Below are 17,216 nucleotides of genomic sequence, written 5' to 3'. Positions count from 1 at the left end.
TGTGGAACCTAAGAAGAAGCGAGGGGTCCCTTGATTTGTAGCACATGGGACTTGTAAGACTGTTAGACTCTCACCCTCCAACCAGATTCCACCAAGTTAGCATTTTGTATAACCACTCCCACTCCCAACTCCTTGAAAGTCTGTCCCGGCTTCAGCTTGGGGAGACCAATTTGAGCCTTGCCTCCTGTCTCCTTGCTGCTCAGCTCTTTCTTCTCTCAAAAGCCTGTGCTGTAGCATTGGCTTCTATGCGCACCAGGCAGCAAGCCTTCACTCAGTAACTGTATATTCATATAATCAATGAAAACTAAAGAACAAGACCCCATACAACAACACGATGAATCTCACAGACATGTTCAGCAAAAGAAGTCAGACTTTTACAAAAGAGTACACACTGTATGGTTCCATTTATATGAAGTTCTACAACAGGTAAAAGTATCTATGGTGAGTGAAATCACAACAGTGGTTACCTTTTTGGAAGTGGAGAGGAATGACTCGTGTGGCTAGGATGCTGAAAAGGGTCCACATCTTGATCTGGAAGGTCATCACTCAGGTGAAAACAGTAATACCCCTATATAAATGTATCCAGCCACACACTTAAGATCTGTGCACATATATACTAAATATTATAACATACTTAATATATAATGTATTTATATATTATATATTTTATTATATTTGTATATTTATAGTACACTATACATCTATATATATTTTAACACATTAAATATTATGATTAATTTTAACTATTATTAATATATAAACTATTTATAATTAATTTTTATATGTTCTAATTCAATTACAAAAAATCTTTAATTGTTTAAATAAAAGTAAAAAGAAAAAAATCCAACTCTGCCATTTATCAGCTGAGGTACTGAAGGCCAGATACTTAATTTCCCAGGCCTCAAATTCCTCTTCTCTAAAATGAAGATAGTAATAGCCCCTATTCTCACCAAGTTGTGGTAAAATAGTAACCAAGGAAGGATGTGAAATCTTAGCACGATGCCTCAAAACACACAGGCTGCTATTATTTCTGTCATCATCATTATGATGATAACAATTCTTAAAGACGTTTCTGCACTTATTTCTTTTCATTAATACACTGTAGAGGAAAAAACTAGCCACTGAATGTGGGCTTTGGTTTTTTTTTTTTTAACCTCCACATTTTGGTCCACAAAAATAGAATAAATATATTATTATGATTATAACATGCAACCAGAGACACAATATAAATAAGAAAATGTGGCCTAGGCCTCCTCAAACTCAGATCTAGCAGAGATCAGAAAATGAAACAGCACAGCCCAGTTGCATCCTGTGTCCCGCATCCAAGATGCTACTGCGGAGTTGTCAGATACCTTGTTAGCAGTGGGTGCAAATGTGAGAAGTATCACACTGCTATTCTACATGTTCTGACAAGACCAGGAGGAAACACAGTCCCCAAAGAATCAGAGAGCCCAGCATGCAGCCTGATTAATCACCAGAGGAAAGAGCCCATATGGTGTGATGGCGGAGTGCTCCGTGAACACACAGGAGGAAATGTGTAGCTAGTAGAAAACAGACAAAGGCGCAAGCGAGCTGGGAAGGGGGGATGGCAACTACTAAATCTCCCACTACAATGTTTCCAGAAAACCAGGAGGCTTACCCTCCGAGACTGTTTCCTGCTCATTGCTAATTGTTGGGTTCCTCATGGCAGAGCCTTCTGACCTGGATGGAGGCACAGCTTACAGCTGTAGCTTTAATGACAGGGCTGCACATTTGTTTCTATCAGAGTTGTGATGATGTTTTACATGTATTTCCTGTGGAGTATAAAAGCATGCAATTTAAGATTCACAGAAGCAAAGGGAATACAAGTAACAGATGTAATAAAAAGGGAAGGGGACCGTACACGGAATGCAAGTGACACAGCTGAACATGAGGCCCAGAAGATGGGGACATGTATCCACTACAATCCGGTACAATTCAGTAGAGAAAACCCAAAATGTGAATGTTCTGGAACAAGGTAGGATGGTTTCGTTGCCATTTTTTTCGAGAAGCCCTGGAGTTGAACCTTCAAAGGCAGTCAAGTTCACTTCTCCATCTTCCAAATACACAGTCATATCCTCACCGAAGTATCACCGCCATAAGAAGTATCACCGCCATAAGAGGTAAATTAAACAGAAATATGGTATAATGGGTAATAAAAGCTGGCAACCATGGAATTCATTGAGCCCAATTTAGTGATAAATTTCCCTTAAAGTTAAGCTAAATATAAAGAAAAGGCAATTAGGTACAAGCTTTTAGCACTGTGCTGAATTACTTTAATATTCATATCTATCTAGTCAGGGCTACAAGAAATCTCGCTGTTGAACATTCTCAGCTTATTTGCAGTTTTATCCCTCAGTCTATTTACTTGCAGGTATCTATGAACAAAACAGATCTGGATCAAGTAATTTTGCCTTTCTTTATGAGAAAAATCTCACATACATGGATTCATATTAGGATCTCACAGTATGGTTTTAGCAACGCGTGAGTCAACTTATTTCTCGGTTGAAAAGTCAAGTCTTAGCAGCATATGGAAATCCTTGCGGGGGGAGGGGGTGCACAGAGGAATAAGGACATATTGCTTATGAAAACTCTCAAGGTTTTCAGAGTCTCCTGTTCACCAAATAAGGATCAACTCCAAAATGACCATGGAGACACATTCTCCCTGAAAAGAATACAGAGTTCCAGATATCTTTGCCCTAGAATTCAAGAGCTCTCAACACTAAAGTATGAAACATTTGTTCTTGAAAATCCTGAAAACTTATCCAAGGCAGCCACTCTAAGTTGAGTCTCCTTTTGTATTTAATCTTATTTTCTTGGAGCTTTTTAAGTGTTTCAGTTTATGCAAATCATTCTTTTAGGATTCTTTGTCATCAGAGGCATTTTCTTGCTCTGAAGCCCACTTCTTTTGTTCTCCTTTACTCCAATGAATTCACACTATCTCCTGGCTTTTGTTTCTCTACAGTAGTAAAACTCTATTATGATGCAGCGGCAGACAATTTCAGCTAAGGTGACAATCATTTCCGAAAATAAAGCAAACTTGCTTTCATACACTCCTACCACACAACTAAATATGCCTTCTGCAACAGGGGGAAGGGAAAAACACTGCAACCTGCGCTTTTAGCTCAGAATAAGATGACAAAGGAACTTGGAAGTGGGAGGTAAAAGCAGCTGGCATTTACAAGGTAATACCTAACCTAATTTCCCTTCATGATGTCTAAAGACCAGCCATTCTCAAAGTGTGGTCCAGGGACCCCTGGGGATCCCCAAGATAGTTTCAGGAGGTCAAGTGGGCGTTTCCCAGAGACTATCTGACTTGGAACATAACAACTAATTGAATACAAAAGCAGATATGAAAATCCAGTTGCTTCTGTTGAGCCAGACATTAAAGAGATGTGCAAAAATGTAAAGCAACGCCACTCTGCCCAATAACATTTCTTGTTTTGGAAAATAGTTACTTTTCATGAAAATGTTATTATATACATGCTATGGTTTTATTATTGTTATTTTTAACTAATTAATAGTTTTTAAATATCTCAGTTTCAATTTTTAATATGGTAAATATTAATAGATATAACTCACATAAACACAAGCTCTCAGGGGTCCTCTGTAATTTTTAAGAGTGTAAAAGGAGATCTGAGGTTAAAAGGTTTGAGAACCACTAAAAAAGATCAGCAGTCTACATCCCATGAGCCAAATCCAACCTGCCTAGTTTTGTAAGTAAGGTTTTATTGGCACACAGCTACGTTTGTTTACATACTATATACGGGCCAAATCCAGCCTGTTTTTATAAATAAAATTTTACTGGGACACAGCCACACCCATTCGCTGCATATCATCTATGACTGCTTTCCTGCTACAAGGGCAGAGTTGAGTAGCTGTGACAGAGACAGCATGACCTGCAAAGCCTAAAATATTCACTCTCTGGCTCTTTAGAGGAAAAGATGATGATGATGATAATGATGATCAATCTTAACTGTCTCCCATGCAGCAGACACCGTGCCATGAACATTTGACATGGATCAAATCCTCCCAGTAACTCCATGAGGACGACACTTTCACTATCCCCATTGTATAGAGGAAAAATTTAAAGCCCAAAGTGTCACCCATACATATCCCCAGTGCACCGACATGTATTCCTAACAGAAAAACTTCACTTTGGCCCACACCTAACATCTTCTTTTGAGATGTTTTTCAGCTGAGCTGGGCTTCCCCACCAGAGAAATCACAACTACAAACCGCTCTAAACCAGCTATAACCCGACCACGGGAGCAGCGCCTGTGCAGAGGGACTTGGAGGTGAACTGAAGTTGCTTCTGCTTCGTTACTATACAAAAGTCTCCCCTCCTGCATACCTTGCTAGGCACGTTTGGGGCCACAAGCAAGAGTTCAAGGACAGCGCATGCACCAACTGTTCCAGGAAGTCTCCACCCTCTTCCCAGGAACCCCAATGACACCAGGACCCCTCACCCTTTAAAAGTTCCCCATTTCCCTGTCTTCGGGGAGAAGGTGTTTTTAGAGCATGAGCTCTCCCGTCTCCATTCCTTGATCAACTAATACAGTTCCTGTTCTGCTATTCTGAACCTGGTCTCATTCTCTTGGCACCAGCGACTCTGGGCGAAAGGACCCACTAGCGGGTCACTGGTCCCTTAGGGCTCAGTAACAAAAGTTTAAAGGACTTTCAGGTCACAAGGCTGTATCAGTGGAGCAGCCAGTATTCAAATCCACGACTAACTCCATGATCAACCACTACCTGACTGAAGCATGGAAAATAAACATGCTAACTTTTCAAAAAAGCTCGGAGGAAAAAAGGACAGAAACCATCTTGCACACTGCCCTACACTGGCAAAAGCCAGAAAACGTATTTCTCCATTGAAGGACTCCAGTCATTTCCACTACAGACTAGCTCTCAGGTTAGTTCCCTGCTCACCTGTGTACCTAAACACCAGGTGCGTAGCTAGTGCAGACATACAAGGAAGTGTCTTCATGCAACCCATCAGCAAGAAAGCCTTATAAAAAACGAGGATGGGGGGCCAGCCCCATGGCCTAGTGGTTACGTTCAGTGTGCTCTAATTCAGCGGCCTGGTTTGGATCCCAGGAGTGGACCTACACCACTCCTCAGCAGCCATGCTGTGGCAGCGACCCACATACAAAATATAGGAAGACTGGCATGGATGTTAGCTCAGGGCCAAGCTTTCTCAAGCACAAGGAGGAAGAATGGCAACAGATGTTAGCTCTGGGCAACTCTTCCAGGCGGGGGGCGGGGGGGGCTCACATTAGAAATGAGCCCGTGCTTTTTTGTATATCAATTACACCTCAATAAAGTTGTAAAAACAAAAGAAAATGAAGAGGAAGTCAGGATAACGGGAATCCTTTTATCCTTCCTGATCACAAAGGAAAAGTTTAACATTGGCCATTGAGTATGATGTCTGCTGTAGATTTTTGGTAGGCACAATTTATCAGGTTAATAAAATTTCCGTCCATTGCTAAGAAAAAGAAAAACGAAATGAGCATGTGGTTAGAATTTTGTAAATGGCTATGCACTTAAGATGTCAATTTGTGGCCCTTTACAATAACAACAACAAAAAGTACTTAGCATGACCACATAAGCATTAGGGGGAATTTATGGGTACTATACCCTGAGAAGAACCACAGGATGAGGTTTGTTCTCATGGGAACATCCTCAAAGTCTTAGTTTTGAGAACCTGTAGTTATATTCCAATCAGCTCAACCCCATAGTGACAGGTGTCATAGAATATTGTCAAAACATGTCCTTAAATCCCTGTCTTACTCCATTGTCCTTGCCAACATACACACTCATTCACTCCTTCTCTCTAACATTTTGGAACTAGGGATGTTATTTATTAAAATTAATGTATATTTAATATAGTAGTAGTGTTTTTTTAATCTCAAAATTGATAGCCTCTATATATCATATAATTAATAGCATCTTTGATTACAACTATTATTCACTTGGCTAAAACAAAACAAATAGAAAAGTACCTTCCACACTACACCACCGCAACCTAGAACAAGTTATACTGGACATAGAACTCATCATATCTTTAATGAAAATGTCTGGCTTTTAAAAAATCTCTTGAACAGTCAAAAATTAAAAAACAAAACAAAGAAATGAAATCAAGGCAAAATGTAAAATCTCAAATTAATGCGTAAAATGCAGGGGGTATAATGTGGGCCCTAACAAGCACTGGATTTCAGAGATGGCAAAGGAACAGAGATCCTTTACTCAGAGGGACCTGTTCTCGAAGAAAAGTGAGACCTAGAAAGTAAATTCAGTAGCAGAGCCTTTCACTGTAACCAGGTCCACCCAGTTCAATGCTCTTAAGACATCAGGGAGCCTCATGCCTATGCGGGAACTTTTATTTTTAAATTTTGAAAAAATGGAGTACTCCGTAACAAAAATCCAAACAGTTCAAAAGAGTGTACGGTGAAAAGTAGGGGTCCCTCCTTACTCCCCAGAAGTTACATTTGGCAACAGTTCTGCCACGTCCTTTCAAAGAGTGTGTGTGCACGTGCATGTGCAAGGGAGTAAGATGCAGAGAGAGGGAAAAAGGACAAGAATGTTCCTCTCGCCCACCCCTCGCTGGGGAAAAACTTGAACACGATACCATAGAAATTGTGCATGTGGCCGTTTTCACTCAGTATCTAGATCAGAAATCATTCTAAATCAACATATACATAGTTGCCTCCTTTCTCGTAAATGGCTACATAGTGCGCCATTATATAAATATGTCACAAGTTAGAATTCTAGTTATGGTTATGTAGGTTGTTTCAAATTTCACGCTATCATAATACTTTCTGATTTTACTATTCCTGTACATAAACCTTGGTACAGACGTGCAAGTTTCTCCACAGGATAAATTCCCGTAAGTGGGAACCCTGAGTCAATAGGTATGTGTATTTTTACTTTCTATGGAAACCTACAGATTGCCTTCCAAAGATTTCTGAACCAAACATATATTTCCATTGACATAGTTATAGGCTAATATTAAGTAAATAGCAGAGTACTTTTATCCACACCCTTACTAACTTGATGTTTTATCAAGCAAGTTGATCTTTGCCAATCAATATAAGATAAATAATGTTTACTCACTATGGTTTTAGTATGTAAGGAACTTTATAAAACCTGTTCCAGGGCTGGCCCCATGGCTTAGCAGTTGAGTACACGCGCTCCGCTACTGGCGGCCCGGGTTCGGATCCCGGGCGCACACCGATGCACTGCTTCTCCGGCCATGCTGAGGCCGCGTCTCACATACAGCAACTAGAAGGATGTGCAGCTGTGACATACAACTATCTACTGGGGCTTTGGGGGAAAAATAAATAAAAAAAAAAAAAAAACCTGTTCCCACAATGGCTCCTTAATTTACTAAGGCAGTAAAAAAAAAAAAAAGATTATGTTCAGCAGCTTTGGCCCTCTTTATTAACCAAAACATGTGGAATATTTACTGCATTGTAAAGAAATCCTGGGTGCATTTGATATCTAGGATTTCTTAACCCATCTGGGCAATTTTGGATCAGAAAAAATGAGAAAAAGTGAAATCAGAAAGATGTAGGTAGATGTGTATAGGTGGGGTGTGTGTGTGTGTGTGTGTGTGTGTGTGAAATGGGTTGATTGTCAGCTTGACATAAAGTATAAATATCCTACCTTCTTACTGCTTCATTCTTCCCCCCTCCAGCTTTTAACACATTCTAAAAATTGATTCTATTAATTATTGAAAGCAACATTTACGTGAGATTGGATGGAATTAAAAGTTATAACAGGGCGGCCCGGTGGCGTAGCAGTTAAGTGCACATGCTCTGCTCTGGCGGCCCAGGGTTCACAAGTTCAGATCCCAGGCGCACGCCGACGCAACACTTGTCAAGCCGTGCTGTGGCAGCGTCCCATATAAAATAAAGGAAGATGGGCACAGATGTTAGCCCAGGGCCAATCTTGTTCAGCAAAAAAAAAAAAGTTATAACAATGTGGTTAAACAGTACAGTAGGATTCAACTTTAGCAGAAAGAAAGAAAAATCTCTCATTCTTTTTAAATATCTAGTTTGGAGAGGGAGAGACTGTGGGAAAACAGTCTACTATATTGGGAAGAGTTGGAGTAAGGAACATGGAAAATTATATCTACCTAGTAGTTCTTCTTTTATTTTTTAATTTTTTATTTCAGCTTTATTGAGGTATAATTGACATAAAAAATTATAAGATATTAAAAGTGTATATTGTGGTGATTTGATATATGTATACATTGTGAAAGGATTCCCCCATGTAGTTAATTAACACATCCATCACCTCACATATTTATTTTATTATTGTTTTTCTTTTTTGTGAGAACATGTAAGTTCTACTCTCTCAGCAAATTTCAATTATACACTACAGTGTTATCAACTATAGTCACCATGTTTTACATTAGATCCTCAAACCTTATTCATCTTAGAGCTGAAAGTTTACATCCTTTTATCAACTTCTCTCTAGTTACTAGCTATAATATTAATGCCTTTAAAAGATTCCCAAGGCCCTTCATGAATTGGCCTCTTGCTTACCTTATTTCAGCTTCACCTATTACATCCTCAGCCACTCCGTAAAGAATTAATTGGCATTTTTATGCCCACATCTTAACACATGCTCTACCCTCTACCTAAAATGCTGTTCCTTCTCTCTGAAATTCCCGTGGTTGGTCTTCAAGCCCAACTAGGTCATTCCCTACTCAACTCAAACATCACTTACTTTTCAAAGCCTTGTCTCTCCTACCTCCTCTCCACAGAGGAGCCCAAATAGAGTCAGATATCGTTGTGTCTTCCTCTTCTCTCCTCCTATCCCCCAACACACATACCTTTCAATATCTCTGTTCTGTAGCAGGTTCTGTGGGGCAAGGACTCAACCTCCCTTCACTGCTCATTAGCACCAAGTTCAGCTACCTAATGGGCAGAAAATGTTGCTGAATCTACTGGATCCTGGTTGACAGACAAAACTGATATCAATGTATGCTGAATTATAACACATTACCTAGGCATTTAACCATAAGAGTTCATAATATATTAGCAAAAAGGAACACACTGCCAAGTTTAAGGACATCTCATGGGTAATAAGGAGAAGTATTTGAATATTCCCTTACGTGAAATATATTATTTCCCATCACAAAACCTAATGGAAACATAAAAATCATTTATTCTAACAAGTTTTGGACAGGTATTAAATTCAGAATTCCTCCTATATTAATCATTTATACATCTTGCTAAATAGTTAGATGTTAATATGATGCCTACCTCTTCATAAAACTGAATTGTTGGATGTAATGAATGGGCAAATTGTGTTTTTAATACTCTTCAATTGTTCATCTTTTTTTCATTTTTATTCCAAGGAACAGCAACCAATTAATAAAAATTCTTAGTTTCACATCATATCCAATTGCTATAAAAACAACTGTTAATAAAAAGGGCTGGAAAGATACTGAATAAAATGTACAACATACTACAAAGTTTTATATGTGCTTACATGGAAGTAGCTAACTTTTGCCATGACTTTTTCACTTTTGATCATTTCCACAATATAATACATAGTAATAGCAGCTAATATCTATCAAACAACATGTGCCACACACTGTAGTTAGGTCATTTTTGTACGCTATTTCACTTAATACTCATATCAAATATAAGGAGTTAAGTAATTTTATTATTCACCTTTTATAGCTGAATACCCCTAGCTGACAGCTTAATACAAGGATGCATTACTGCCAAGTTCTGCAATGGAGATTTGCGCACTTGTTTGTCCAATTCCAGGTGGCATGCTCTTTATCACTTCCTAAATCTCTACTCCATGTGCCTTATAAATTGCCAATGTCTGTGTTTGAAATTTTAAAAAATGTTAATTGCAACTTATGTGCAACACAAAACTCTTCATCAAACCATTAACTGGAACCACACATATGAAGGGCAGTTGAATTCTTCTTTTTTTTTTTAAAGAATTTATTTATTTATTTTATTTCCCACCAAAGCCCCAGTAGATAGTTGTATGTCATAGCTGCACATCCTTCTAGTTGCTGTATGTGGGATGCGGCCTCAGCATGGCCGGAGAAGCGGTGCGTCAGTGCACGCCCGGGATCCGAACCCGGGGCCACCAGCAGCAGAGCACGCGCACTTAACCGCTAAGCCACGGGGCTGGCCCAGGGCCGTTGAATTCTTAATGAGGGGACACCACGTGGTAGTAGAAGAAAATTCATTATTTATCATATATTGTTCACAGTTTAGCACTGGAATGTACAAAAAGAAGAAAAATAGAAGTAAATACTGCATGGAAAGCTCATTCTTCATCCTACTTACCTTACGTACTCTCCATAACCTAAAACGTATTTCTCTTCAACTTCTATATGATGTAACACCCCCTTCCCGTTCCCCATCAGTAAGTTCTTTATATGAGTTGGGGTTCAAACGTATGTCCTCTTTACTTAATGTGACTCCATCGTACCTACCAGCCCTTAGGAAAGCCCCATCTGTCCTTTACAGTATTAAAATTTTACTGAAATACTTGATGCTATATCTGTTCTTGGTGAGAACCCAAATGGTGACCTCAGGCAAAGTATTGTCTGCATTAACCTTGTTGGGATATTTTCCCGAATCTGTACGTCCATAGTGTATAAATATATCCTCATTGTATGACATGAGGACAACACACAGGTCCAAACAAAGCATGATGGCCACCCCGTGTTCCCTTCCACCCGATGCTGCTCCTAGCCCATGAGGGAACATGGTTTTTTATAGCTTTTTAATCATTTTTCTAAGTGATTACAAGTACATACACAGAAATACACATACATATATAGGCTGGTCCTTACACTCCTTTAAAAAACCACAAATAGGACCACACTCCATATTGTTCTGCATCTTGCTTTTGTCACCCAACAATATATTAGACATTTTTCCATGTCAGTACACATAGACTTATGTCACTTGAGGGTGCCTAATACTCCACATTTTTGGTGTGCCATATTTTATCTATTGACAGATAATATGATTTTACTTTGTCTATGTAAAAACACAGCAATTCTCTCTAAAAATCAGTCATTCTCTAAGCAGTTTCATCTAAGAGATGTAAAAAAAAAACTAACGTGTCTTTCGAGGAAGACAGCGCAGAGATCTAAAACTACCTGGCATTGAGTGTGTCATCTATTAGTATCCTTGGAAAAAACCACTCTCTAGCAAAAGCCTGACACAAGCTCAAAAGCCAACAGAGGGTTGCTGTTAATCAAAAAGCTTTGTTTCTAGTCAAAAACTTTGAAGGGCATGTCAAAGAGAACAGGAGTCAACTACCAAAAACCATTTGAGTGAATGAATGGTTTTCTCTTAGGATATAGAATCTATAAACAGCACAACGCGGGCCCTAATGTATGATGATAGGGAGAGAGGATGAATTTATCCTTTTGTGGACCTTCAGGGTAAAAACACACTGAGTGTTTTAGAATCCCAGGCTTTCCGTGGTTTTGTGCATGTTTGTTCAACCTGCCTTCCACTCTTTTGCACATTTCCTCCACTTTGCATGTATCAGATGTCCAAGAGATGAAAAACAAGGCAGACGGGGTCCTGAAACAGTTGTTGTATGTAACACATGTCCCGTCAAGCACAAGGACAATTAAGTATTTGCATTTTGTCATGGAGAGAATCACTTAATGGGTTACCCTGAAACCAACACTCAGGAAGAGATCTGACTGCCCCTTTGTGGGTCTCTGCCATCTCACACTCTCTCCCTTCTTGGATTTAGTGGCCTTGAAGAACGAGGAAGCCTCTGCACTTCCAAAAAGTGAGAGCAACCATGTGGAATCCCTGTATTTGCATTCCAAGCCATCTGCTACAAACAATAAGAGCTGGTGAAGTTGTCACAACAAGTCAGGTCCACTGCCTGGTTGGGGCTGATGCCAGAACCAAGTCTAGCAAAGCTCTCCCCCATCACCTAACCCAGAGGAGGGCTTGGACAGTGCCCAGAGGAAGGGGGAAAAAAATAAAGGAAGCAGAAAATTGTACGGAAAGCACAATGAGACTTGTAGAAGGTATGCCCCCTTGCCAGACTTGAACGTCCTTTTCACCAATTTGCTTTCTTTCCAAAGCACTTGAGAGAAACGCTATTCCTAACTTGAAAGGAACACTCTCTCTAACTCTACTGAAGTTTAGTAGCTGGAGAATTTTCAGAACACCGACTGAAATTCCCAAAATGTCCCCAGTATAAAATAACCGGAAGCTGGTTAAATCCTCAATTTCTCTGATCAACTAATTTCAGTGATTGGATAAGCACTCTAAAATGAGAGAGTGTCATCATTATGATTATCATACTAGTTCGTTCTCCTCTATTTCTTGAGAAAATTATTCACCGTCAATAAGTAGAAAGACTAGAATTTCTGATGCTACTTTCAACTGCACTACACAGCAATGCCCCTGAGAAAAGCAGATCTGATGCAATTCCATGTCTGCAATTCACATTTGCCCTTGCCATTTCAGCTTTGGCACCTAAATTTCACAGAACACTATGGTGCTTGGCATCCTATAACAGAGATTAGGGTCTTCCCAGCTGGGCAGTCACATCAGCCTCTCACGGTGTCTCACTCATGAATGTTCCAGCTGCCCTAGAAGAGAATGATTAACTATTTATTTGAGGTGCTCTCCCAAGGCCCCCTCCAAAGTGAATTTCATATATGCCACCCAGCTACATTTTAAGTCAGACCATCATAAATATGCATATAGTTTTGTTGAAAATCTTTCTAGAGCTTTTGTAGGATCCAGTATCGTGTATGTGTGTATACACACGTGTAAAGGTATTCACACAGTTTCAACTCTTTATTATGGATGATGATAGGGGAGCAGTTATATGAATCATTCCCTCAAACAGGTAATTCCAATCACCAGATGACTTCTGGCTGGCATTAGGGATCTTTGTTAACAGTTGCCAGAAATATGAACAGCAAAATATTTTCCTTAGGCTACTGGTAAATTTAACTTTCGTTCCTAGAACATAAAACCGAGGGCCATGAATTATTACGATAAAAGGAGAGCTCAAACAGAAGTCCCGATGCCTGGGCTAATAAGTAAGGTCTGATTCTATAGCATGGGCTCCTTAACCAATTGCAGGTCCATTGCCAAACCTCCTCAACCTCTGCCCTCTCTGTTAAGGTGAAAAGTTACACCAGACATGTCAGGAGATTTTCCCTGATGCGCTGAGAAGAGATGGGATGGTCCACGAATATGGCAGGCAAGTCAAGGTCAAGCTACTCCATCTAAGATTCTGCTACTGACAAGCCTCACACAAGATAATCCAGAAAAAGAAAGCTGGGATATGGCCATGTTTACCATTTATTAGGCAATGACCCAGAAACAGGAAAAGGACACAGAATTTAAAGTAGCAGCTGACAAGGGCACTGACGATTGAATTTTGCAAACATAAGCGTTAAATCCTTTGGTATGGAAAACACAAGGCGGGGAGGAAGGGACACTGGCTCCTTTCTTTTACTCGGAGTCGCCTGCATCCCACTCAGTGAGGAGCCAGATTAGACTGCTCCAATCCACCAGAGAGCTCCAGGACCAAGGGAAATGCGAAGAGCCTCCCCCGCCGTGCAGCTAATCACCGACAGAGCTCAAGACCCGCTTCCACAGCTGGAGGCCTCTGAGTCTCTGGAAGGATGCAGGCAGCCAAGGAAAAGGGGCCTCTGATGAGCTCATGCTGCATCTAGCTCTGATTCCTCAAAGATCCCCAGCTGGGATGACAAATGCCTGGATACAGAGGCTAGGCTGCCACGTGGGAACCGGCCCGCTTCCTAGGTTGGTCAGGACACAGCCCTCTTTTGGCTTGAGGTCGGAAAACAATTTTCCAGGGCAACACTGGCCTAAATCCTGGTCCCTGCCTAATCCCCTGTAAATAATATAAATCTAGCTGGAAACATGGATTACTCCAGGGAGGTCTCTCTCTCTCCGTCTCTCCCTGGAGACAACATCCTTACCTGGCAACACACCTTCACGGACAGCCACTTCAACGGGGCCCAAGGTAGAGAAGGTGATGCCAGCCACAGGTCAGAAAGGTCAGACACCCCTAGAAGAAGGGGCTGACTGGGCACGTCTCCAAATTGTGTCATTATCAAGGAGCTGTACTTAAAGGACTTCTGCTAAGGAAAAGCTTACAAAAGCAGGGTACCCAATTCCACTTCTGGAAGCTTGTCTGAGCTTCCCATGCCCCTATCAACATAATGGCATGTGATTAAACTGTCTTATTCTGTTAGCCCTTTAGCAGACATAGAAACAAAAAAAGTCATAATCCCACCATAAAGCTGTCATATTTTGAGGGCTATTTAACAAATGGATTTCCTGAAACAGAGCAAGTATTGCTGCACATTATACACCACCCCCACAAATGTTCCTCTAAAGGAATGCAAATTGGCCTCTAAAGAATTTGTCTAATGTGTTAATATAAAGATTTCTATGACCAATGAAGCTACAAAGTCCTACTTAAGAAATAATTCACGCTTTCCTAACTTCTTGTTCTTTCTCATATTGCTGTAAAAATATGAAATTTAACAGTTTCATTTTATTTTCATTGCAATCTTTTTGTTTGGGAGAAAAGAAAGGAACATCCACCAGTTAACTTCCAAAAGGGCTCCAAAGCCACATTTAGTCAGGTCAGGCCAGGATCCCTAATGTCCAGCCCCAGAGCCCATTTACAGCCTTGACAAATACATCTGGATGGTGGACTCCTCCGCACTGCCCAGAAGAATCATTAATCGTTGTAACATGAATAAATGTTGGCTGTCACCCTGAAGAGAGCTAACACAGACAGCACATGTGCCCTCCACTGGAACTCTGGTACTGTGGGTGCCCTGGCAAATGGCCAACTGTCAACTTGAGGTGCCATTGAAGGCCCCCTAAAGCAAATTCCAGATAAGCCAGATCATAAAATTTTCAAGTCAAACTATTCCCAATATGTCCTCCAAATTTGCTGAAAATCTCCTTGGTGTTTTCCTTTCAACAGGAAATAAACAGATATTTCATTTTATTTCAATGTAGGTACTGTGTTAAGTGGTAAACTTTATGTGATCTCTTCTTCCTGGTCCTGATGACCAATGCTTAATTCATTTTTGGTTAGTTGGTTTTGGGGGATACCTTATTGAATTTTCTCAATTGGTAATACATGCATATATTATAAAAGCCAAAGTCAAAGGTACAAAAGGACAGACAGTGAAAACTACATCATTTTCCCTCACATTTTCCTGGTAACTCCCAGGGCAACACCTATTACTACCAGGCTAGTGAAACTCCTGTATGCACCTCAGAAAAAAAATAGCCTAATCTAGAAGTGTTGTGCATCTTGCTCTTTTCCCTCTAATTAACAAGATATCCAGGGAAATATAGATAAACATATGTATCAGTTCACAGAGTTGCTTCACTAATGCAACATATGTAACAGCTGCACATATGCCATTATTTAGCATAGCATAATTTATTAAAACAGCCCCTATTAATGGGCCATCAAGTTGTTCCCAATCCTTTCCAAATCCAAACACTGCTGCAATGAATAACCTGACATAAGTCATTTTGCACTTGTACAGTTCATCTGTAGGATATGGACCTTGGGGCAGAGTTATGGGATCAAAAGGTATGGGCATGTATAATTGTGATGGACATAGCCTAATACTTTCACAGAAGCTATACCAGTTTCAAGTCCCCACTAGTGTTGTCTAAGATTACCCAATTCCCCACAGCTTCACCAACTATTTACAGCACAGGCCAACTCTAAAAGGCCATTAACCCTGACACTGAGAACAATGAGAGGTATCAAAGGGCTGGTGTGGGCCAAATCCTCCTTCCATTCATTCCTCTAGTCCCCAACTCTATCTGCCCCATGGCAGCAGAGCAATTAAGATCACAGGCTTAATGGGCAGAAAGAGCTGAAGTCCCATCTCTGCCACTCCTGAGTTGAGTGACCCGGGAGACTCTTAATATCTACATTCTCTAAAGCTCAGTTTCCTCATCCATGAAGTGGACATGCATGCATCCATCCTTCTACTAAACAAATATAAGCTAGTCCCTCGCCATGCTGCAACGCGGGAAGGATTAAATGAGATAACCACAATGCACGGCCCCCATGAATGTTCACAGCAAATGTTCACAATGACTGCATTCCTGCTCCTAAACCAGCAAGAGTTAAGAAATCTTTCCAACGGCAAAGGAGAGATCACAGCAACAGGAGACCTGACATTGTCATCTGCCAGGCCGCCAGGAAATGCCCTCCTTTGTGCCTGTTGGTGTGCTAGCAGCCAATTAGGCAAGAGCCACACCCTGGTGGGAGAGAGAAAGTGTACACACATTTTATTACAGTTGTTGACAAAAAGCTGAGAGGGAAATAAACAAAATGGAAAATAAGACAGGACAGGGAACCCAGTTTAGATGGTGGAGCAGCTTTGTGGGGAAGGGAGGGCACTCAGATCTCCTTGCAAGAAAGGGCTTGCTGTTCTCCTGCAAGAAGCCTTCAGGATCCAAGCAGCTTTTGGGCCAAGATGATGCTCTTCCCAAGCAGCCCTCAACCAAAGGCTGCAAAGGGTTTTGGGGATACTGGGGTCTGGCCATTTCTGCCCAAAGCTGGACTCATATAATGGGCAACCTTTGCTTCAGACCTTCCTGTGGGTTGGCTGAGACTGTGCCAGATCTGCAGCGCATTCTGAGGTTCTCCCTATCCAATCCTGCCTCTTTCTCCTTTATCTGTGACAGGCATTAACCCCTATTAACTCCTTGCACCACGAACTCAGCATCTGCATCCCTCAACTGATATGGATAGGGTACCCCGTTGGGATCATCAAGGGCACTCTTAATCTTAACCAAACCTTCTTCACCTGCTCCATCAGCTCTTCCTTGCTAACCAGGCTAACCTGCCCTCCACAATAAGGCTCTTAGTCTAACCCTTCTCCATCAGTGCTCCTATTTGCACATGCCAACTTCCCTATCTTGCATCTTTTCTGCCTCCACCGATAATTCCAAATTCTCAAAAAGTGCAGGCACTTTGCCCAACTCTTCACAGGCACTGTCCCAATTAATCCTCACAACAACTGTTACCTTATGGAGTAGGTAGGTACTCTCGTATTGAAGAGAGAGAATGAGAGAGAGAGCAGAGCAGAGAGAGAGAGAGAGACAGAAGACTCATCTCCAGGACAGCAGACTTAGGTTAAA

General features: G+C 40.8%; 1 protein-coding gene across 5 annotated transcripts in view; it reads right to left on the bottom strand.

The window, feature by feature from the left end:
- The window catches only part of PTPRG (protein tyrosine phosphatase receptor type G), a 680,315-nt gene that overhangs the window by 552,157 nt on the left and 110,942 nt on the right, over positions 1-17,216 (bottom strand). Inside the window, exons 1-2 of one of the 5 annotated variants that reach the window (XM_058562206.1) lie at positions 1,640-2,135; positions 468-568 (exon numbers count right to left, since the gene is read on the bottom strand). The exons of the other annotated variants lie outside the window; for them this stretch is intronic. Coding sequence (XP_058418189.1) covers positions 468-543 — 76 coding nt within the window. The 5' untranslated portion in view covers positions 544-568; positions 1,640-2,135. Of the gene's footprint in view, positions 1-467; positions 569-1,639; positions 2,136-17,216 lie in introns of those variants that run through there. 5 annotated transcript variants of the gene reach the window in all.

This window comes from Diceros bicornis, chromosome 2, assembly GCF_020826845.1.
Source record: "Diceros bicornis minor isolate mBicDic1 chromosome 2, mDicBic1.mat.cur, whole genome shotgun sequence".
Taxonomy (NCBI): Eukaryota; Metazoa; Chordata; class Mammalia; order Perissodactyla; family Rhinocerotidae; genus Diceros; species Diceros bicornis.
This window is presented reverse-complemented; position numbering and strand designations above follow the sequence as displayed.